The following is a 24,426-nucleotide window of genomic DNA, read 5'->3' on the forward strand; positions in this document are numbered from 1 at the left end:
TTATCAATATAACATTTTTATTTTGTGAATACAGAGGACCTTTAACCCTATACACCATCCACATTTTTAGACCTTGTTTCACTCAACAGACTTTAGAAAATAGTCCATCATATAAGATGCTAAGTTATCTTGTACTTGAACTAGCCAAGCACTTAATGGTATTTGAAAGCATGACAGATTTCCTAATTTGCCACAATGAGTATTTAAAATACCAAGTGTTTGTGTGGACATAAATATGCTTGGATATCAATTGGCCCCATTCAGTCCGTGTAGACTACAGTTACTAACTAAACAATTGACATTGGTCATTCTTAGCAACTAAGAACTCAATAAATCTTTAAGTCTTAAAACAGTGCCTGAAAAGACATCCAAAATGTGGTGATATGGGACACAAGTGAAACTTTGATCAAATCTGATATAGTACTCTACAAAATCAGCTAATCTAATTCCTCTCCACATTATGAAGCCAGGTTTTATCTAGGGCTGACGACATACAGTGAAAGTGAATACCGACACATTGATTTCATCCCTGGCAAAGTGACAATGCTCCTTAAGGATAAATATAGCATCTGCAGCCATGCAGGGATTGACATTAAGGGTTGCCCTATTGCCTGGGTCAAGTGAAGTGAGCAGTCGCACAAGTTTGGCCTGCACCGAGTTTGCCCCAATGGGCATGTAATGAAAAATAAATACATATAGAAATCAAACTGAAAAGAATTCCAGTAGCCTAAAGCTGATCTTTCTGGTTCATTCCCATTGTTTACGCAAAAGACAAACAATTTATGGCAGTCGGGCAAGTTGAGCCTGCTATTAATGTTTTTACTGATAACAACCAAAATACAAAGAATTCCAGTACTGATCTGATTCCTTCCCTATGTGTAGGTGACAGGCAGGCCATATATGGCAGTTTGTGTGTAAATAACTAATTTACACTTTCAGGGAAGTGATCATAATCTTTAGGCAACCAAAAAAAGACTTCTGACTTGCCGGATGGGCAAGTGCCTTTCAGACTTTAACGTCAATCTCTGACATGCATTACCAACCGCAAGGTTGTGGGTCTGAATAAGGAGAAGGGATAGGTGGTGGTGTACAGCAGCTCTTCAAGTCTTGTCTTCTGTCTTTCAGTCATTAGAGGTTTTCATCAGCTGTCAGAGCGAAGCAGTCCAGACTTTATTTTTTATTTCTCCCAACGGAATGTAAGGCAAGACACTGGACCAGGGAGGTTCTAGTGAAGCTACTGTTAGCATAACTACTAGCGCTACATCCTGACCCGTCTGACAGCGTCTCTGTGACACCATCCCTCTTAGTCCACCTTAGGCTTGCGGTTCTTCCTGGTGACCACTCCAATGAAGGTACCTGAGGAGAGGAGAATGTCTGTGGTTACTCTTAAAACGAGAAGAATAAGATCACTGTTCTCATCAAGACCAGACTGAACTACAGTGGTGGCCAAATATATTGGCACTCTTGCACTTTTCTTAATGAATTCCCCATTTCTTCTAAAATAAGTTGAAATTAAAAAATAAAGTTTGGTCTCCACACCTTTGTTCTATTGTCAACATTGCAGAACCAACGTTTTTTTTGGGAGGGAAATGTTAATTAAGAAAATGTAACCAAATGGCATATACCCCGAGCTGACAAGGTAAAAATCTGTCGTTCTGACCCTGAGCAAAGCAGTTAACCCACTGTTCACTGGGTGCCGAAGATGTGGATGTTGATTAAGGCAGCCCCCCGCATCTCTCTGATTCAGAGGGGTTGGGTTAAATGTGGAAGACACATTTCAGTTGTACAACTGACTAGGTATCTCCCTTTCCCTTATATATATAAAAAAAAAAAAGGTTTTGGATGGGATTCAGATCTGGAGCAGTCGCTGCCCACTCCAGAACAGTCCAGTGTTTATTCTTGAACCATTCCTGGGAGCTTTTTAAAAAAAAGAAGTACGTGTGTTTGGGTTGTTGTCCTGCTGGAAGACCCACAACCTTCAACAGAGACCCAGTTTTTAGACACTGGGTTGAACAATGCACTCCAAAACACCTTGATAATCTGCTGTTTTCATTATGTCTTGCACACGTTCAAGGCCCCTAGTACCAGAGGCATCAAAGCAAAGCATTCAAAGCATTAGCGAACCTCCCCCATGTTTGATTGTAGGGAGGTCCATTAGCGAACCTCCCCCATGTTTGATTGTAGGGAGGTCCATTAGCGAACCTCCCCCATGTTTGATTGTAGGGAGGTCCATTAGCGAACCTCCCCCATGTTTGATTGTAGGGAGGTCCATTAGCGAACCTCCCCCATGTTTGATTGTAGGGAGGTCCATTAGCGAACCTCCCCCATGTTTGATTGTAGGGAGGTCCATTAGCGAACCTCCCCCATGTTTGATTGTAGGGAGGTCCATTAGCGAACCTCCCCCATGTTTGATTGTAGGGAGGGGGTTCTTTTCTTTGAATGCTTCATTTGGTCGTTGGTAAACATAGGAAGACTCCAATGCTGAATGAGACAAGAAAGACCCATTGAACTTTGTAAAATCCCATCTAAACATGCCTAAATCCTGGGGAAATGTTCTGTAGACCAATGAAACAAAATGTGGCAATACATCAGCACTATGTTTACCAATTACCAAATAAAGCATTCAAAAATGTTCTGGAGTGGCCAGCGAGGAATCCAGATCTGGATCCCATCAAAAACCTTTGGGGAAATGTGAAAACAGCAGTTGGTGGAAGGCAACATTAAAAATATTGAAGAATTGGAGTCATTTGCAGGTAAAAAGGTGGCCAAATTCCCAGTAGAAAGGTATAGCAAGCTCATAGATGGCTAAAATACTTTGTTTTGTTGTTATCTTCACAAAAGGATGTTTACCAAATATTAGCTCCTGGGTGCCAAAAATTGTGTCCATGACATTTGTTTACATTTTCTTAATTAAACATTGTAAACTTAAGTTTCCCCCACATAAAATGGTTCTGCCATGTGACAATCCAATAACAATGTGTGGAGACAATGTTTTTTTAGAAGAAATGGGGAATTATTTAACAAAAGTGCAAGGCTACCAATATATTTGGCCACCATTGTAGGTGCCACATATTCACCCATTTGGGTGTATTGCATATGGATCTGTTCATGCCCAGTTAGGCTGTTCTGTGATTTATAGACCATCAGATGGTCATCTCAGCTGCACCTAGCTCAGGGAGGTCCTTGTGAACAAGCAGAATGCCTTATATCCTATGTATATCCAGTCCTTTTAGATGGACAGGCTGAGGGTAGGAACAGGGAAGGGAGCAAAACACGAGATTAGAACCCATCTAATGTAGCATTCAAGAACTCACCTACACAGAGCAGCAGTATCAATGCTGCAATCCCAGGTAGAATGACAGAGTACTCCCGTGGAAGGAAATACTGGTGGACCACATGGTCGCTGTCCACGAAGGGCTGGACAAGGTACAATATCCCATGAGTTAGTAGACACAAACAATACATAATCTTCTATTGGATTCCTGGCAACGAGTTTAACTTGCAAATTACAATGCAAAGTCAACATTCTCGAATGTGTGGACCTCCAACGATCTTTGTGGTACCATTTGAAAGTTGAAATTTCATTCCCATTTTAGTACATTTATCAGCCAAAACATGACACCCACCCTGTTTTCAAGAGCATGTTGTGTCTCAACCGATGGCCGGCACAACACAAAAACGTTACATGATGTAAAATAGGGCCTAAGCTACAACAAATTAGTTTATGCGTTTTTAGATCATTTACATTAAAACATGTTCTTTTAAATAAAATAAAAATAAAAAGTCAAATTATAAAATAGTTTGCTAACCCTGTAAGCTTTTAAATGATATCAATCTCAACCATTTATCTTTTCCAGTGATGAAGACATGTCTCATGGTATGGTGGTGTATGCAAAATGGGGAAACTTTCAGCATCTTTATTTCTTGAATGTTTCGGCATTCAGGCCCTTAAAAGCAGCTTTCTGAGCACTTCTACAATGGGCAAATATTTTTCTAATCAAAAGGCGTGCTGTCAAAAGATGATTGAATTCAAATGGATTTACCCGTTGGCAAGACAGCACAAACCAATTTTGGACCAGAATAGCAGTTCTAGGCTATACCTAGCTACAGATTGTTATACCAGATAATGTGATTTAACCAAATATTTTTGGTATCCATTACTTGGAGTTACAGGATAGGTACTGTTTGGTGTAGGACAAAGAATTTTCGACCAACCTTAGCAATACTGTCTTAATCGTTGATTCGTGGAAACAGGAGAACGACGCCAGTATCACCAAGCTTGGTCAAAAATTCTCTGTTCTATACCAAACAGTACCAATCCTGTAACTCCCAGTAATAGATATAAAAAATATCTTTAGTTAAATCACTTTATTTGGTGTAACAATCTGTAGCTAAGCTATACCTACCACACAGGGGGCTGCTTTAGGGGAGCACAGTTCATGTCTGGAACGGCGCAAATGGAATGTCATCAATCACCCATGTTAATTTTTTTTCACCTTTATTTAACCAGTTGGCCAGTTGAGAACAAGTTCTCATTTACAACTGCGTCCTGGCCAAGATAAAGCAAAGCAGTGCGACAAAAACAACAGAGTTACACGTGTTCGATACCATTCCACTTCAGCCGTTATCACGAGCCCGTGCTCCCCAATTAAGGTACTACCAACCTCCTGTGACCTACCAGTATGATGACCCAGATTGTGTAGTATGTAAACAATAGGAGGCTGAAGCCAACCAGGCCCATGCCAACTGCTCGATCTGTCCCTGTTGCCTGCAAGAAATTAAGACAAAATGTATGAGGATGAGGTTAAACTGAGAAAATACTGTATCAAGCCATTATTGAGATAATAATAAAGTACCACCATATGAGTCATAATACCCATAAAAGTGTGCAGTCAAACAGGGAAATGGTTCCAATCATTTTTCAGCCATTCACTTGTCCCATAGGGATTTTAAAAACACTTAATATAAGGGCTGCGTTTTGTGACTTTTATAAATATATTAGCCAGTATTTACCCCTAACAAAAGAAACGCTAATTAGCTGCTGATGTGGCTATCATAATGAACCACAAATGCCATGATGATCTGGAGACTGCCGAATCAAAGCAAAGGTAAGAATCTCTGGATTAACTATCTAATGTTAGCTAAATGTAGTAATGAATACATTTGTGACATTTCTTTAAAATGTACCTGTTAGCAAAGGTACCAGCTAAAGATGACATGCAGGAGCTTTTATAATATTGCATGATGTCTATTTTGATGCTAGTTAGTATTTTTAATTCAAAGTAGAGCTGAATATATTGACAAATCACCTTGTCCGAGAGAGATTTACATGGTTATCAAACGTCACGCCAGGGAAAGCCTAGATTAAACACAGCCCTTATTTTAAAATTCTAAAATACCCTATGGGAAACAATGAATGGTGGAAAAATTGGAAACATTTCCCTGTTTGACCGCTAGGTTTTATGGGTATTATGACACCACCACTGTGGGGTACTGTAGGCTAACTATTATTAGAACAGCATTATAGGTCAGCCTGGTTGGATAGTCAGGCAGGGTAGTTACAACGTTTCCTTTCATAATCTGGCTGGGTGATAAAATGAACCATGCACGACACATGAAAACGACGATAGTGTGATGGCTAGCTAGCTAACTGTCTGTAACTACCATACAGACATGAGGGATTATAGCTAGTTAAGTAACGTTAGTATCTAGCTAGCGAGTTCGTGCAACTCTTCTGGCTTTCACAGTCTCTGGAGCTTCCCTAACGAAATTGTATCAGCTATTCCGTAGACATTTAAATAGGTTTGTGGCTATAAAATAAATAGTAACATTATACAGGTTATATCACAAAATGGCTAGTAGCCCTGGCAATTATCTTTTACCATTTCTAACGTGTTGTTTCCGCGTTTGAATCACATCCGCAAACTGCGAGCGTGACCCGGATGATGAAGAAAATAGGTAAATGTTCGGTCTAAACCCTACTCTAACCGTTTAAATTCAATGCGGTCACGTCAAAGTTGGACGTCGCAAGGATTCTGTTTAGACTACCACAAAAAGTGATGCCAATTTACCAATTTTGTTGCTGGATTTAGCAACTTTTCAGACTACCCTGGCAACTTTCTTTCAAACAACACTTAGCAACAAAATGAGCTCCTTTAAAAAATGTATTTGCAACTTTTGAAAAGTGACTCAAACGCTAAAATGCACGCATTTTCCCTCTAAATGACACTAAAACGATTGTCTCTGTCACAACACACGTGCCTGGCTGCAAAAGTACGTTGTGAGTGACGTCAGCAGCAGGCGCTCAGCTCGTGCACAGACAGCAGCAAATCATTGTTGGCTGACTGCAGCTGCCTGTGCACGAGCTGAGCATCTGCTGCTGACGTCACTCAAACTGCACTTTTGCAGCCAGGCATGACAACTAACAACCAATACACTGCTGAAAACTATAATTATTCAGAATGTGTAGGTTTACCAGATAAAAAGAAAATAAGTAAAATGTAATTGTTCAATAATGTGTAATGTGTAATTGTTCAATAATTAAGTGTTGTCTTTAAAAATTAAAATATCTGATCATATAAAATGTGTTGTGTTTATATTACTTTTACAAATAAAAATGTGATAAACAAACAAATCTAAACTAACAAATGTCAAATCATATTTTTCGCCGAGATGGCCAGTCAATTTGAGTAACGTTATTGTGTATTCTACGTAAAACGCTACGTAATGGCGCAGTTTTACGTTATTACGCAATGACATCACAACGTCATTTAGCAACTTTTAGCAACAAATCGACCTGCCTCTAGCAACTTCCCCTGAAAATGAGTTGGCAACACTGACCACAAAGATTCTCCTCGCTAGCCAAGCAGACCAGATCACCTTGACATAAATAAATACAATTGAAGTCAATTATCTTCACATTTTATCATTAAACCTGTGTAACAGTGTAGGTTCCGTCCCTCTCTTCGCCCCAACCCGGGCTCGAACCAGAGACCCTTGCACACATCAACAACTGACACCCACCGAAGCATCGTTACCCATCGCGCCACAAAAGTCGCGGCCCTTGCAACACAAGGGGAAACCCTACTTCAAGTCTCAGAGCGAGTGACGTCACTGATTGAAACGCTATTAGCGCGCAACACCGCTAACTAACTAGCCATTTCACATCGATTACACTTGCTAGCAACATCCATTGCTAGGCTTACTGTTCGTCAGTTTGTCAATGACAATATCAAACCTATTTTATTTATTTTTTATTATTTCACCTTTATTTAACCAGGTAGGCTAAATCAAATCAAATTTATTTATATAGCCCTTCGTACATCAGCTGATATCTCAAAGTGCTGTACAGAAACCCAGCCTAAAACCCCAAACAGCAAGCAATGCATGTGAAAGAAGCACGGTGGCTAGGAAAAACTCCCTAGGAAAAACTCCCTAGAAAGGCCAAAAACCTAGGAAGAAACCTAGAGAGGAACCAGGCTATGAGGGGTGGCCAGTCCTCTTCTGGTTGTGCAGGGTGGATATTATAACAGAACATGGTCAAGATGTTAAAATGTTCATAAATGACCAGCATGGTCAAATAATAATAATCTTAGTAGTTGTCGAGGGTGCAACAAGCACGTCCGGTGAACAGGTCAGGGTTCCATAGCCGCAGGCAGAACAGTTGAAACTGGAGCAGCAGCACGGCCAGGTGGACTGGGGACAGCAAGGAGTCATCATACCAGGTAGTCCTGAGGCATGGTCCTAGGGCTCAGGTCCTCCGAGAGAAAGACAGAAAGACAGAAAGAGAAAATTAGAGAGAGCATATTTAAATTCACACAGGACACCGGATAAGACAAGAGAAATACTCCAGATGTAACAGACTGACCCTAGCCCCCCGACACATAAACTACTGCAGCATAAATACTGGAGGCTGAGACAGGAGGGATCAGAAGACACTGTGGCCCCATCCGATGATACCCCCGGACAGGGCCAAACAGGCAGGATATAACCCCACCCACTTTGCCAAAGCACAGCCCCCACACCACTAGAGGGATGTCTCCAACCACCAACTTACCGTCCTAAGACAAGGCCGAGTATAGCCCACAACGATCTCCGCCATGGCACAACCCAAGGGGGGGCGCCAACCCAGACAGGAAGACCACGTCAGTGACTCAACCCACTCAAGTGACGCACCCCTCCCATGGACGGCATGGAAGAACACCAGTAAGCCAGTGACTCAGCCCCTGTAAAAGGGTTAGAGGCAGAGAATCCCAGTGGAAAGAGGGGAACCGGCAAGGCAGAGACAGCAAGGGCGGTTCGTTGCTCCAGCCTTTCCGTTCACCTTCACACTCCTGGGCCAGACTATACTTAATCATAGGACCTACTGAAGAGATAAGTCTTCAGTAAAGACTTAAAGGTTGAGACTGAGTCTGCGTCTCTCACATTGGTAGGCAGACCATTCCATAAAAATGGAGCTCTATAGGAGAAAGCCCTACCTCCAGCCGTTTGCTTAGAAATTCTAGGGACAATTAGGAGGCCTGCGTCTTGTGACCGTAGCGTACGTGTAGGTATGTACGGCAGGACCAAATCGGAAAGATAGGTAGGAGCAAGCCCATGTAATGCTTTGTAGGTTAGCAGTAAAACCTTGAAATCAGCCCTTGCCTTAACAGGAAGCCAGTGTAGGGAGGCTAGCACTGGGGTAATATGATCACATTTTTTGGTTCTAGTCAGGATTCTAGCAGCCGTATTTAGCACTAACTGAAGTTTGTTTAGTGCTTTATCCGGGTAGCCGGAAAGGAGAGCATTGCAGTAGTCCAGCCTAGAAGTAACAAAAGCATGGATACATTTTTCTGCGTCATTTTTGGACAGAAAGTTTCTGATTTTTGCAATGTTACGTAGATGGAAAAAAGCTGTCCTTGAAACAGTCTTGATATGTTCTTCAAAAGAGAGATCAGGGTCCAGAGTAACGCCGAGGTCCTTCACAATTTTATTTGAGACGACTGTACAACCATCCAGATTAATTGTCAGATTCAACAGAAGATCTCTTTGTTTCTTCGGACCTAGAACAAGCATCTCTGTTTTGTCCGAGTTTAAAAGTAGAAAGTTTGCAGCCATCCACTTCTTTATGTCTGAAACACAGGCTTCTAGCGAGGGCAATTTTGGGGCTTCACCATGTTTCATTGAAATGTACAGCTGTGTGTCGTCCGCATAGCAGTGAAATTTAACATTATGTTTTCGAATGACATCCCCAAGAGGTAAAATATATAGTGAAAACAATAGTGGTCCTAAAACGGAACCTTGAGGAACACAGAAATTTACAATTGATTTGTCAGAGGACAAACCATTCACAGAGACAAACTGATATCTTTCCGACAGATAAGATCTAAATCAGGCCAGAACTTGTCCATGTAGACCAATTTGGGTTTCCAATCTCTCCAAAAGAATGTGGTGATCGATGGTATCAAAAGCGGCACTAAGATCTAGGAGCACGAGGACAGATGCAAAGCCTCGGTCTGACGTCATTAAAAGGTCATTTACCACCTTCACAAGTGCAGTCTCAGTGCTATGATGGGGTCTAAAACCAGACTGAAGCGTTTCGTATACATTGTTTGTCTTCAGGAAGGCAGTGAGTTGCTGTGCAACAGCTTTTTCTAAAATTTTTGAGAGGAATGGAAGATTCGATATAGGCCGATAGTTTTTTATAATTTCTCGATCAAGGTTTGGCTTTTTCAAGAGAGGCTTTATTACTGCCACTTTTAGTGAGCTTGGTACACATCCGGTGGATAGAGAGCCGTTTATTATGTTCAACATAGGAGGGCCAAGCACAGGAAGCAGCTCTTTCAGTAGTTTAGTTGGAATAGGGTCCAGTATGCAGCTTGAGGGTTTGGAGGCCATGATTATTTTCATCATTGTGTCAAGAGATATAGTACTAAAACACTTTAGTATCTCCCTTGATCCTAGGTCCTGGCAGAGTTGTGTAGACTCAGGACAATGGAGCTTTGGAGGAATACCCAGATTTAAAGAGGAGTCTGTAATTTGCTTTCTAATGATCATGATCTTTTCCTCAAAGAAGTTCATAAATGTATTACTGCTGAAGTGAAAGCCATCCTCCATTTGCAAAGGCTGCTTTTTAGTTAGCTTTGCGACAGTATCAAAAAGAAATTTCGGATTGTTCTTATTTTCCTCAATTAAATTGGAAAAATAGGATGATCGAGCAGCAGTGAGGGCTCTTCGATACTGCACGGTACTGTCTTTCCAAGCTAGTCGGAAGACTTCCAGTTTGGTGTGGCGCCATTTCCGTTCCAATTTTCTGGAAGCTTGCTTCAGAGCTCGTGTATTTTCTGTATACCAGGGAGCTAGTTTCTTATGACAGATGTTTTTAGTTTTTATGGGTGCATCTGCATCTAGGGTATTGCGCAAGGTTAAATTGAGTTCCTCGGTTAGGTGGTTAACTGATTTTTGTCCTCTGACGTCCTTGGGTAGGCAGAGGGAGTCTGGAAGGGCATCAAGGAATCTTTGGGTTGTCTGAGAATTTATAGTACGACTTTTAATGCTCCTTGGTTGGGGTCTGAGCAGATTATTTGTTGCGATTGCAAACGTAATAAAATGGTGGTCCGATAGTCCAGGATTATGAGGAAAAACATTAAGATCCACAACATTTATTCCATGGGACAAAACTAGGTCCAGAGTATGACTGTGGCAGTGAGTAGGTCCAGACACATGTTGGACAAAACCCACTGAGTCGATGATGGCTCCGAAAGCCTTTTGGAGTGGGTCTGTGGACTTTTCCATGTGAATGTTAAAGTCTCCAAAAATTAGAATATTATCTGCTATGACTACAAGATCCGATAGGAATTCAGGGAACTCAGTGAGGAACACTGCATATGGCCCAGGAGGCCTGTAAACAGTAGCTATAAAAAGTGAGTGAGTAGGCTGCATAGATTTCATGACTAGAAGCTCAAAAGACGAAAACATCATTGTTTTTTTTTTTGTAAATTGAAATTTGCTGTCGTAAATGTTAGCAACACCTCCGCCTTTGCCGGATGCACGGGGGGTATGGTCACTAGTGTAACCAGGGGGGTGAGGCCTCATTTAACACAGTAAATTCATCAGGCTTAAGCCATGTTTCAGTCAGGCCAATCACATCAAGATTATGATCAGTGATTAGTTCATTGACTATAACTGCCTTGGAAGTGAGGGATCTAACATTAAGTAACCCAATTTTGAGATGTGAGGTATCACAATCTCTTTCAATAATGGCAGGAATGGAGGAGGTCTTTATACTAGTGAGATTGCTAAAGCGAACACCGCCATTTTTAATTTTGCCCAACCTAGGTCAAGGCACAGACACGGGCTCAATGGGGAAAGCTGAGCTGACTACGCTGACTGTGCTAGTGGCAGACTCCACTAAGCTGGCAGGCTGGCTAACAGCCTGCTGCCTGGCCTGCACCCTATTTCATTGTGGAGCTAGAGGAGTTAGAGCCCTGTCTATGTTCGTAGATAAGATGAGAGCACCCCTCCAGCTAGGATGGAGTCCGTCACTCCTCAACAGGCCAGGCTTGGTCCTGTTTGTGGGTGAGTCCCAGAAAGAGGGCCAATTATCTACAAATTCTATCTTTTGGGAGGGGCAGAAAACAGTTTTCAACCAGCGATTGAGTTGTGAGACTCTGCTGTAGAGCTCATCACTCCTCCTAACTGGGAGGGGGCCAGAGACAATTAATCGATGCCGACACATCTTTCTAGCTGATTTACACGCTGAAGCTATGTTGCGCTTGGTGACCTCTGACTGTTTCATCCTAACATCGTTGGTGCCGACGTGGATAACAATATCTCTATACTCTCTACACTCGCCAGTTTTAGCCTTAGCCAGCACCGTCTTTAGATTAGCCTTAACGTCGGTAGCCCTGCCCCCTGGTAAACAGTGTATGATCGCTGGATGATTAGTTTTAAGTCTAATACTGCGGGTAATAGAGTCGCCAATGACTAGGGTTTTCAATTTGTCAGAGCTAATGGTGGGAGCCGTCGGCGTCTCAGACCCCACAACGGGAGGAGTAGAGACCAGAGAAGTCTCGGCCTCCGACTCCGACTCGCTTAATGGGGAGAACCGGTTGAAAGTTTCTGTCGGCTGAATAAGCGACACCGGTTGAGCATTCCTACAGCGTTTCCCTCCAGAAGCCATGAGAAAGTTGTCCGGCTGCGGGGACCGTGCGAGAGGGTTTATACTAACGTTAATATCTGTACTTACTGGTGGCACAGACGCTGTTTCATCCTTTCCTACACTGAAATTACATTTACATTACATTTAAGTCATTTAGCAGACGCTCTTATCCAGAGCGACTTACAAAATGGTGCATTCACCTTATGATATCCAGTGGAACAACCACTTTACAATAGTGCATCTAAATCTTTTAAGGGGGGGGGGGTTAGAAGGTTTACTTTATCCTATCCTAGGTATTCCTTAAAGAGGTGGGGTTTCAGGTGTCTCCGGAAGGTGGTGATTGACTCCGCTGTCCTGGCGTCGTGAGGGAGCTTGTTCCACCATTGGGGTGCCAGAGCAGCGAACAGTTTTGACTGGGCTGAGCGGGAACTGTGCTTCCTCAGAGGTAGGGGGGCCAGCAGGCCAGTGGTGGATGAACGCAGTGCCCTTGTTTGGGTGTAGGGCCTGATCAGAGCCTGAAGGTATGGAGATCGGAGTTCCCTTCACAGCTCCGTAGGCAATCACCATGGTCTTGTAGCGGATGCGAGCTTCAACTGGAAGCCAGTGGAGAGAGCGGAGGAGCGGGGTGACGTGAGAGAACTTGGGAAGGTTGAACACCAGACGGGCTGCGGCGTTCTGGATGAGTTGTAGGGGTTTAATGGCACAGGCAGGGAGCCCAGCCAACAGCGAGTTGCAGTAATCCAGACGGGAGATGACAAGTGCCTGGATTAGGACCTGCGCCGCTTCCTGTGTGAGGCAGGGTCGTACTCTGCGAATGTTGTAGAGCATGAACCTACAGGATCGGGTACAGTTACTTGCCCTTGCCTAACGATTGCGTCTGAAGCTGGGCTTGCAGCACAGCTATCCTTGCCGTAAGGCGATCGTTCTCCTGTATATTATAAGTACAACGACTGCAATTAGAAGGCATCATGTTAATGTTACTTAGCTTCGGCTGTTTGAAGTCCTGACGAACCATGTCCAGATAAAACCTCCGGGGTGAAAAGGTTGAATGAAAAAAGTTGAGTGAGGGAAAAAGTAAAAATATACGGTAATGAAAAAGTAAAAAACCGTCAGGTAGCAAAGTAAGATCGGCAACAAAACGCACAGCAGCGTAAACAAGTCTGCAAGTTGTGACCGGAGAACAAGTTCTCATTTACAACTGCGATCTGGTCAAGATAAAGCAAAGCAGTGTGACACCAACAACAACAACACAGAGTTACACATGGAATAAACAAACATACAATCAATAACACAATAGAAAAAAAAGTCTATATACAGTGTGTGCAAATGAGGTAAGATAAGGGAGGTAAGGCAATTAATAGGCCATAGTGGCAAAATAATTACAATTTAGTAATTAAGCACTGGAGTGATAGATGTGCAGAAGATGAATGTGCAACTAGAGATACTGGGGTGCAAAGGGGTAGAAATAAATAACAGTATGGGGATGAGGTAGTTGGATGGGCTATTTACAGATGGGCTATGTACAGGTGCAGTGAGCTACTCTGACAGCTGGTGCTTAAAGTTAGTGAGGTTAGAAGTTAGAGAGGGAGATATAAGTCTCCAGCTTCAGTGATTTTTGCAATTCGTTCCAGTCATTGGCAGCAGAGAACTGTAAGGAAAGGCGGCCAAAGGAGGAATTGGCTTTGGGTGTGACCAGTGAAATATACCTGCTGGAGAGCGTGCTACGGGTGGGTGCTGCAATGGTGACCAGTGAGCTGAGATAAGGCGGGGGTTTACCTAGCAAAGACTTATAGATGACCTGGAGCCAGTGGGTTTGGCGACGAATATAAAGCGAGAGCCAGCCAACAAGAGCATACAGGTCACAGAGGTGGGTAGTATATGGGGCTTTGGTGACAAAACGGATGGCACTGTGATAGACTGCATCCAATTTGCTGACTAGAGTGTTGGAGGCTATTTTGTAAATGATATCGCCGAAGTCAAGGATCGGCAGGAAACTCAGTTTTACGAGGGTATGTTTGGCAGCATGAGTGAAGGATGTTTTGCTGCGAAATAGGAAGCCGATTCTAGATTTAATTTAGGATTGGAGATGTTTAATGTGAGTCTGGAAGGACAGTCTAACCAGACACCTAGGTATTTGTAGTTGTCCACATATTCTAAGTCAGAACCGTCCAGAGTAGTGATGCTGGACAGGCGGGCAGGTGCGGGCAGCGATCGGTTGAAGAGCATGCATTTAGTTTTACTTGCATTGAAGAGCAGTTGGAGGCCACAGAAGGAGAGTTGTATGGCATTGAAGCTCGTCTGGAGGTTAGTAAACACAGTGTCCAAAGAAGGGCCAGAAGTCTACAGAATGGTGTCGTCTGCGTAGAGGTAGATCAGAGAATCACCAACAGCAAGAGCGACATCATTGATGTATACAGAGAAAAGAGTCTGCCTGAGGATTGAACCCTGTGGCACCCCCATAGAGACTGCCAGAAGTCCGGAAAACAGGTCCTCCGATTTGACACACTGAACTCTCTCTGAGAAGTAGTTGGTGAACCAGGTGAGGCAGTCATTTGAGAAACCAAGGCTGTTGAGTCTGCTGATAAGAATGTGGTGATTGACAGAGTCAAAAGCCTTGGCCAGGTTGATGAATACAGCTACACAGTATTGTCTCTTATTGATGGCGGTTATGATATTGCTTAGGACCTTGAGCGTGGCTGAGGTGCACCCATGACTCGGAAACCAGATTGCATAGCGGAGAAGGTACAGCGGGATTCGAAATGGTCGGTGATCTGTTTGTTAACTTGGCTTTCGAAGACCTTAGAAAGGCAGGGTAGGATAGATATAGGTCTGTAGCAGTTTGGGTCTAGAGTATCTCCCCCTTTGAAGAGGGGGATGACCGCGGCAGCTTTCCAATCTTTGGGGATCTCAGACGATACGAAAGAGAGGTTGAACAGGCTAGTAATAGGGGTTGCAACCATTTCAGCTGATAATTTTAGAAAGAGAGGGTCCAGATTGTCTAGCCCTGCTGATTTGTAGGGGTCCAGATTTTGCAGCGCTTTCAGAACATCAGCTATCTGAATTTGGGTGAAGGAGAAATGGGGGAGGCTTGGGCAAGTTGCTGTGGGGGGTGCAGGGCTGTTGACCAGGGTAGGGGTGGCCAGGTGGAGAGCATGGCCAGCCGTAGTAAAATACTTATTGAAATTCTCAATTATTGTGGATTTATCGGTGGTGACAATGTTTCCTAGCCTCAGTGCAGTGGGCAGCTGGGAGGTGGTGCTCTTATTCTTCATGGACTTTACAGTATCCCAGAACTTTTTGGAGTTTGTGCTGCAGGATGCACATTTCTGTTTGAAGAAGCTAGCCTTTGATTTCATAACTGCCTGTGTATATTGGTTCCTAACTTACCTGAAAAGTTGCGTATCGCGGGGGCTATTCGATGCTAATGCCGTACGCCACAGGATGTTTTTGTGCTGGTCAAGGGCAGTCAGGTCTGGAGTGAACCAAGGGCTAGATCTGTTCATGGTTCTACATTTTTTTTGAATGGGGTATGCTTATTTAAGATTGTGAGGAAAGCACTTTTAAAGAATAACCAGGCATCTTCTACTGACGGAATGAGATCAATATCCTTCCAGGATACCCGGGCCAGGTCGATTAGAAAGGCCTGCTCACTGAAGTGTTTTAGGGAGCGTTTGACAGTGATGAGGGGTGGTCGTTTGACCGCAGACCCATTACGGACGCAAGCAATGAGGCAGTGATCGCTGAGATCCTAGTTGAAGACAGCAGAGGTGTATTTGGAGGGCAGGTTGGTTAGGATGATATCTATGAGGGTGCCTGTGTTTACGGATTTGGGGTTGTACCTGGTAGGTTCATTGATAATTTGTGTGAGATTGAGGGCATTAAGTTTAGATTGTAGGATGGCCGGGGTGTTAAGCATGTCCCAGTTTAGGTCACCTAACAATGCGAGCTCTGAAGGTAGATGGGGGCAATCAATTCACATATGGTGTTCAGAGCACAGCTGGGGACAGAAGGTGGTCTATAGCAAGCGGCAATGGTGAGAGACTTGTTTCTGAAAAGGTGGATTTTTAAAAGTCGAAGCTCAAATTGTTTGGGCACAGACCTGGATAGTAAGACAGAACTCTGCAGGCTCTCTCTGCAATAGATTGCAACTCCACCCCCTTTGGCAGTTCTATCTTGTCAGAAAATGTTATATATAGGGATGGAAATTTCAGGGTTTTTGGTGGCCTTCCTAAGCCAGGATTCAGACACGGCTAGGACATCCGGGTTGGCTGAGTGTGCTAAAGCAGTGAATAAAACACACTTAGAGAGGAGGCTTCTAAATTTAACATGCATGAAACCAAGGCTTTTCGGTTACAGAAGTCAACAAATGAGAGCTTCTGGGGAATGGGAGTGGAGCTAGGCACTGCAGGGCCTGGATTAACCTCTATATCACCAGAAGAGTAGGATAAGGGTTCGGCTAAGGGCTATAAGAACTGGTCGTTCAGAACAGAGAGTAAAAGGAGCAGGTTTCTGGGCGCGGTAGATTAGATTCAATGCATAATGTACAGACAAAGGTATGGTGGGATGTAAATACAGTGGAGGTAAACCTAGGCATAGAGTGATGATGAGAGAGGTATAGTCTCTAGAGACATCAATTAAACCAGGTGAGGTCACCGCATGTGTGGGAGGTGGGACAAGAGGGTTAGCTGAGGCATATTGAGCAGGGCTGGAGGCTCTATAGTGAAATAAGACAATAATCACTAACCAAAACAGCAATGGACAAGGCATATTGACATTAGGGAGAGGCATGCATAGCCGAGTGATCATAGGGTCCAATGAGTAGCGGGCTGGAGACACGGCGATTCAGACACCTAGCGGGCCGGGGCTAGCAGAAGGGCCTTAGAGGGACGTCGTGACAGACGAAGTCTGTTGTAGTCCCTCGTGCGGATTACGTCGGCAGACCAGTCGTGACGGATCAGCAGGGGTCTGTGTAGTAAAAGGGTCCAGGCCAATTGGCAAAATAGGTATAGTAGCCCAAGAAATTGACTGATGTACCACCTCAGCTAACAGTCCGGTAGGCTCTAGACGGCTAGCAGGCTAGCAGATGGGCATCAGGGGACGTCGTGACCTGTTGAAAAACCCCTCGGGCGGATTACGTCGGTAGGCCAGTCGTGATGGATCGGCGGAGTTCCGTATCGGCAAGAAAAGGGGTCCAGGCCAATTGGCAAAATATGTATTGTAGCCCAAGGAGTGGCTGATGGACCTCTTCAGCTTGCTGGGAGAGGGGCCTAGCATAGGCTAGCTCCAGGATAGTTGGTGCTTGCTTTGGGACAGGGCCGTTAGCCAGGGAAGTCAATCAGGATAGCAGCTAGCTAGCTGCTATTGGGCTAGTGCAGTCTGTTGACTGCAGTTTATTGTATAAGAAGAGTTCAATAATGCAATTTACATTCTAACTAATGTATTTAATCAACAAAATATTAGGGTTAGGCCTACCAATACTGTAGGTTATTGCTCAGTGTGTACCCTAATCTTTATTGCATAGAAAAGCACATTTAATAAAAACATCAAGCACAGAAGTGTAGGCAATTGGTTAATATCAATAATTGGTTACTATGTGATGCAAACTGTGACTATTAAGAGGGAATAACAGCAAGTACACTAATGATGAGGGCTTTGGCATTTTTGTCTTTCCTGATGTCAAATGAGGATGAGAATAATCATACATACTAGTTTTAGGATTTGCGCCAAAGATTTGTACCATTACGACAGTGAAAGGGTAGAAAAATAATTGCCCACGGATTAGATTCATGGTTTTATCAGAATGTGTGGATGAGACAACGCTACGATTCAAACAGGTAGAAAAAGTAATTGGTCATACTTTACATATTATTCTGGTGGTTGAAAACAAAGTAAAAAATATAAATATACATTGAACTACAAAAGTTGTCGTTGGTCATATTGTACATATTTCAGTGATTAAAAAAAGTTTTAAAATATAGAAATATACATCAAATCTCAAAATATTGTTTAACTAAACTTGATTTTTATCTTAAATTTTACAAAATTAAAGACAACTGCAATACAGTATAGTTGTTCTCTAAATATAATGTTGTGTCTTTGGCTATGCCGGATAAGTGATTTTGATTTTATTTAGATCTCTTTTAGTCCCTATTTGGACTAATCTTCCAAGAGTCCTTAAACATTAAAATACAATTTATAATACGAACACATTTTCACATATAACACACTATTACAAACATACATAATATACTAGCATAATGACCCAATAAATACTCAATCTAAACAATATTGATTCTTCATCTACTGTAGTCCCACAACATTTCTATGTATTATATTTAAATCGTTTAAAAATAATATAAGTGATATGACATGCTATTCTATAAAATCCTTTCTCTGTAATTAATACTACCTGATTAAGCTAGTCATGTAAATGTAATTAACTAGAATGTCGGGGCACCACAAAAGAGTGTTTATAGAGCTGTTATCTTCCGAATAAACTCTTAAAGACCTAGTAATATTTTACATCAATAGCAGTCAATATTAATAATCACCTTATTTCAGTCTCATCTGAAAGTTGTAAATTCTTGGTTATCTTCACGAACCCTGGCTAACAAGTTGAATCAGCAATACAAACTTTGGTTTAATTATTTATTTACTAAATACCTAAATAATCACAGAATTACATATACACAGAATGCAAATTATGTCATACAGAAAACGTCCTTGGTGGACGGAGCCGACATGACGGCTGGTTACATAAAGGAAAGGGGGTTGGGTTTGAGTGAAAGAGCGGGAAGACTGAGGAACAAAGGGAGAAGCTATGCTATCGTAAATACAGTATCTTATGCATTCTAAATTACCGCCCATTTGGAAAAGGAAAATGCAATAAATATTTACTCTGAGCGGCGCTTCTGTAGGTTGGTCGTAGATGCTGGCCGTGTTGCCCAACAGAGATCTTCCTGTCCTCGGAAGAATGTATCTGGTGGTAAACTGGATATGTTGTAGTATCGTCGTTGTGTGTTAGACTGGATCCATCGTCCGTCCTTTCCTAGCCCACGTTTAGAGCGGCCGCTGCTAACTCAACGGCTAGGAGGTATCACTTCTGTAGTGAATAAGAGTTCAAAGTTCATACCATTCGCAACCAAAGCTCACGCTGAGGTTGGCTTAGTTATGTAGTTGACATGTTAGTCCATTTAACGTGGGACCGTCGTCCTCACGTCCTTGGAACAGCTTATTATCTGAATCCTTCTGACATCGGACCGTCACCCTAATGTACCCGGAACAGAACGTTATATTTTCGTAAAGGGCTTATATAGTGGAGGGAGAGAAGGGTGTTTCATAGTTTATAACCAATGTCTCTTCACAGGGGCGGGCGACTGATTGAGCAGAACTCTAACATTATGAAAGCTTCCAAATGAGAGAATTGGGTTAAAATTACATTTCATCTTTTCACAAATAGTTTCATATTTAAACATTTAAATTGCACAACAATTCCATGTGAATCTGATAACTATAATGTGTAGAGTTTCCACGATAGTTTGTCATTCTATCATTAATAAGAATGTCTCAGATGACAACCGAACTGACATATTCATTAAGTACCAACGCATATTTTCAACTGGTTGGATTACTGAAATATGGTTCCTTTCCCCCACCTTTTGATGTTCCCAGACTCTATATGTTTAACAAAGGCTTCTTCAAGAGTTAAGAGAGAGAGGGACGGGAGAAAGGTATTTATGGGGGTCATAAACCTACCCACAGGCCAACGTCATGACAGTTCTGTTCATTATATCAATTTCAATTGATTTTATTTTCCCTGAGTTTTTTTGACCTTGTAAAAGCATACTCCCATAGTTTTTTGCAGGTAGCCACCACACTTCCATCATCTCCCAACCCACCCTTTGCCAAATTGCTACAAGAATGGCTGCAGCAAGGATGTCACAGGAACGTCGTTGCGTGGCATTCTCTCCATGAACTCTTGAGTGGCCTTGATGGAGTCATGCATCCCCCAGGTCTCCACCATCAGCTCAGCAAGCTCCTCAGGGCTTTTTCGTCCCTCCAGAGCACTCTTGGTGATTGGCTTTTGTTCCTTATTCCTCATCATTGCCTTAAGCTTCTTCTTTTCGTACTTTGACAGTTGTCCCAGTATTTCACACAGGTTCTTTATCCACTGCTGCTCAGTGAATCTTTTCACCTTAGCAGCATTATCTGCTGAAAATAGGGGAGGAGACATGGTGAGACCTGTGTGGCCAGGAATTTATTTAATGCAGCAGACAGATGAGATAACCATCTTCTCAGAATGTAGGCTACTGTATGTTATCAGATTGAATGTAATGTAGGATAACGGCACAGGTTTAAAATTAAATATGTGTGTATGATAAAGCAAATATCCTGTCTGACTGGTTGGTCAGAAGGAAACGGTTACCCCGTGGTGTGTTGAGAATCACTCGGCGACACCAGCGTTTCCGTGTCTTTAACTTGGTCTCCAGAATGTTCATATTGAGTTCTGTGATACTACGGTTCAAGAAGACCTCAAAGGTGGCGTGTTGGTATGTGCAATGTGCAATGTGCAAAGTGTATTTCTGAAAGAGTAAGAGAGGGAACATGTGAAAGGAAAAAAAAGGAGAGATAGAGAGATGGACAAATGGTATGGTTAGTCCTAATGGAAGGCAGAATAACATGTGACATTATTAGCAAGATGTCTCTGGTTTTCTGTTCCACTTACTTTGGGTTGAACAAGAAAGCCTTGTCTGAGGTCAGAAGTCACACTATATTTGGCTGTGGGTGTCAGCATACAGGATGAGCTGGTCTTAATGAATGTGAACTCTTTGTGCTGATTTTCCACCTGTGAGAAAAATATTTTGACTCAGACAGACAGATGAAATAGGGTTTAGGAATGCTGAATCCCAAACCAGGCCTTTCATCTCCCCCCTCGCCCCTCGATTTGCACGTTCACATGCGCCTCCATCAAATGCACAGTGTCCAAATGCTGAAGGAGTGAAAATTCGAGAGGGTGGAATTAGACCCTTAATTGGATCTTCTTACAACTCTGGAAGTCACCCTCTTAGTTTTGTCAGCTACACGTGAAAATGAAGGGAACTCCGAGCAAGTTGGTAGAGGCAAGGGGCTGGTTTGGAATTCACAAGGCTTAGTTATTTTATTTTTTCTCCCTCATGTTACAATTTAAACAGACTCAGCGATATGACGTTGCAACGAGCATAAGGATGAACGGCAGATTCTGCAGATGAGGTTGATCCAAGACGATGTAGCAGAAAATATCTGCCCATGTGCACTTCACACTGCTGCAACATGATGGTCGCGTTTCCCTGCTCAGATGTTACATGCATCAACCAATGGTTGTGTTCCACGTCGCCGACCGTGCCATTGGGCACCAGATTGCTATAACATGATGTGGTTAGCTGATACGTAAAATACCTATCCAGGCGTAAGATCTGGCATGCGTCAGCAACGCATGGGCAGAGGAACACGCCCGATATCTGCAGGACCAGAACAGCAGAGGAGTGTAGCCTCGCGATTCACATTCTTAGTTGTTGCGGAAATCGGCCCGATATTGCAGTTTACTTTGTGCATCACTGACTCGTAACTTTAAGTGGAGTTACACATTAATATAAATTGTAAGGATCTGGGCCCGGTTTCCCTGTAGTGAAGGACCTTAAGCGTACAAGTATTTTAACGTTCCTATAACGGCTGGAGATGTCACGTGTTTCCCAAAACACCACGTAGAGAGAACGGTCACTAAGTGCATCGTTTGAGCCTTTGTCGATACTGATAGGATCAAAAGGAAGGGAGCGCTGCTCTCGGATCAGCTTTCTCCATTCAAATCTTACCTTCAATTTATAATTATTACACAATACTGACGACGGATCAGCTCCTAGATATAATCTAATGGTGATTTGAAAAAAGGTGCAAGCTGCACACACTTCATCAGTCTCTCGTTCACAATTTGACAAGCACTTGACAAGCATCAGTCCCTCAAATTTCCCGCCGGCATCTGCCTTGTGTGGCCATAATGCCCACTAAAAAATCCATGCCTTTTGCGGCCGCTGTGCACTCGGGTTGAATCGAATAAGTTAAAAGCTAATTATAATTCCCGGCTCCTGTGCTCACTCACATGGCTCTCTCAGATGTAGCTAATGCCAGTCACATGATCAGGTCCTTCTTACAGGCATTTCAGCTAAGAAGTAAGCTACAAGTGAATGAAGACAGACACATCGGGGATGCAACTGCGCACGTCCCTCTTATGGAATTCCGAGGGGCATATTGAAGATGTTAGAACTGTCCACATTTAGCCTACTTTTCATCAGCCAACAAGATGAGTAGGCCTAACGAACAGCCAAAACACTAGCCTATGTGAATCTACTATCCCCAATAGGGAAAAAGTTTACCTATTCGATTGGTCAACTTGTCCTTCTGCACAATAAATAAATATTCCAAACATACTCTGTCTGGGACAGTTGTAGGAGGCAATAGATCCCAAATTAATACAACCACTTGCATCAAAACATTTTTAAAAAAGCAATGAGGCTGATAGTAGAATACCTGGGATAGGATTAAGTAATCCTTCTAACCCTCCCCCCTACCCTCCCCCCCAAAAAAGATATAGATGTACTATTGTAAAGTGGTTGTTCCACTGGATATCATAAGGTGAATGCACCAATTTGTAAGTCGCTCTGGATAAGAGCGTCTGCTAAATGACGTAAATGTAATAGTTTGTTAACATTTGAAGCTAAACTATTAGTCTATTTTTTCACATTATAAGCGAAGCAATGCGCACGGCAGTAGGCTATAAGCGCGAATGTTCCAAAATGCAATCAATTAGCAGTTCTCAAAAGGTGAAAATTATCTTCCCCAAACTTGAAACTCATACACAGCCTATGTATGTATGACAGTTAAGCTCTACAGTGCTTATAAAGCAGATTAATGTGCTTCATTTAAAAAAGTTATTTGACCACTTATTTAGCTGTGATACAAACCTTATCAAAACATATAGGCCTATGGGCTAGGATACATGAGGTGTGCAACCATAATTTGAAAAAGGTTGCAAAAAAAAAGGTATGCGCATTTTCTTGCACAAGTATCATTCACAAGTGATAGGCTAATATTGTCACCCATCAGACTATTCTTAATTTAATGTTGTCTTTACATATACTAAATCATTTATATGTGTGAAATTAGTTTTGATTTAGAATGGACCATTATCATGCACCTGTCTTGGAACAGGGGTATGGAGAAAAAAAAAATACATGTCATCTATGCACTTAAATAGCGAAGAGGACTATGCTCCTAAATAGCGAGTGGAGGATGCTTTTCCCGTGGTTCATTTTCATGCCAGCCAGGTAGCCTATACTCCTGTTGTAAAGCGAAGCATTGTGCTTAATATTAGGAAAGTTGATGAATGAATGAATGAATAAATAAATAAATATTGTAGGCCTAGCCTATAGAAAGCTGATGGGATACTCCTCTTTTTAAGAGGCAATCAAAACTCTATTTTCTCATGCAATTGCATTGCCTATAGAAATGTTGCGGGCACTCATGAAGTGTTTGATCAAATTTTCTATTACATTTGCATTTATGTCAGAGTAATTAGAAGGACAATAGTGCGCCGAGTACAAGGCAGTTAGCAAGTTTGGTAGGCTACTAATGACCAGCTGCAGCACCCGAGCTTGGAGAAGCCTAATTACTGTGACTAAACGGTCACATGGAATTTGACTACCTCCATGACTAATACGGTCACCCGTAACAGCCCTAGTCACACAGCAGTGTGACATGTAATAATTGTAAATACTGAATCTAGCGTACAGTGTGGGAAGGCCTTAACCAGAGCACAATCTTCATATCTTTGCCTACTCACACCAGTAATAATTCCCTGAGGTTCTCAACTTCAACACACCACCACAATATGGGAGTGATTCAAGGGTGCAAGTTCATTCATTTGCAGTATGACCAATAGAACCATTCCTATTGGACTCCTATGGAATCTATCCTATAGGATTTTATCTTCTAGGATCCTATAGGATTCCAATACAAGAATCCAATAGAAAAATCCTATCAGATTTTAGAACCAGTCCTATTTGCTCCAATAGAAAATACAATCATATAGTATAGGTTCCAAAATCTGATAGGATTTTTTATTGGATTCCTATAGAATTTTCTGACAAGGGTAGCATCTAACGACGCACTTAGCTGTTCTACCAGTGGTCTGAGGCAGTCTGTAAATAATAAGTGTTTTCAAGTGCAACTTTAGTAACGATGGTTTCGGGAAACAG

At 42.5% G+C, this 24,426-nt stretch overlaps 2 protein-coding genes across 9 annotated transcripts in view; both read right to left on the bottom strand.

Moving 5' to 3' along the window:
• Window positions 1-6,157, bottom strand: dpm2 (dolichyl-phosphate mannosyltransferase subunit 2, regulatory). The gene is made up of 4 exons (XM_014141887.2): window positions 5,883-6,157; window positions 4,679-4,768; window positions 3,315-3,417; window positions 1-1,356 (listed from the first exon to the last, which is right to left on the bottom strand). Exons 1-4 carry the CDS (start codon window positions 5,883-5,885, stop codon window positions 1,304-1,306), a joined length of 249 nt encoding a protein of 82 aa, XP_013997362.1. The 5' UTR covers window positions 5,886-6,157; the 3' UTR covers window positions 1-1,303.
• A 12,901-nt stretch (window positions 6,158-19,058) lies between these two features.
• LOC106569993 (uncharacterized) overlaps window positions 19,059-24,426 on the bottom strand; it is a 34,603-nt gene continuing 29,235 nt past the window's right edge. For 4 of the 8 annotated variants that reach the window (XM_014141836.2, XM_045693149.1, XM_045693148.1 and 1 more), the window contains exons 18-20: window positions 20,865-20,984; window positions 20,565-20,721; window positions 19,060-20,350 (exon numbers count right to left, since the gene is read on the bottom strand). In XM_014141836.2, coding sequence (XP_013997311.2) covers window positions 20,052-20,350; window positions 20,565-20,721; window positions 20,865-20,984 — 576 coding nt within the window. In that variant the 3' untranslated portion in view covers window positions 19,060-20,051. Of the gene's footprint in view, window positions 20,351-20,564; window positions 20,722-20,864; window positions 20,985-24,426 lie in introns of all 8 variants that reach the window. The other 4 variants (XM_014141873.2, XM_045693152.1, XM_014141845.2 and 1 more) reach the window with 3 other exon arrangements.

This window comes from Salmo salar, chromosome ssa01, assembly GCF_905237065.1.
Source record: "Salmo salar chromosome ssa01, Ssal_v3.1, whole genome shotgun sequence".
Taxonomy (NCBI): Eukaryota; Metazoa; Chordata; class Actinopteri; order Salmoniformes; family Salmonidae; genus Salmo; species Salmo salar.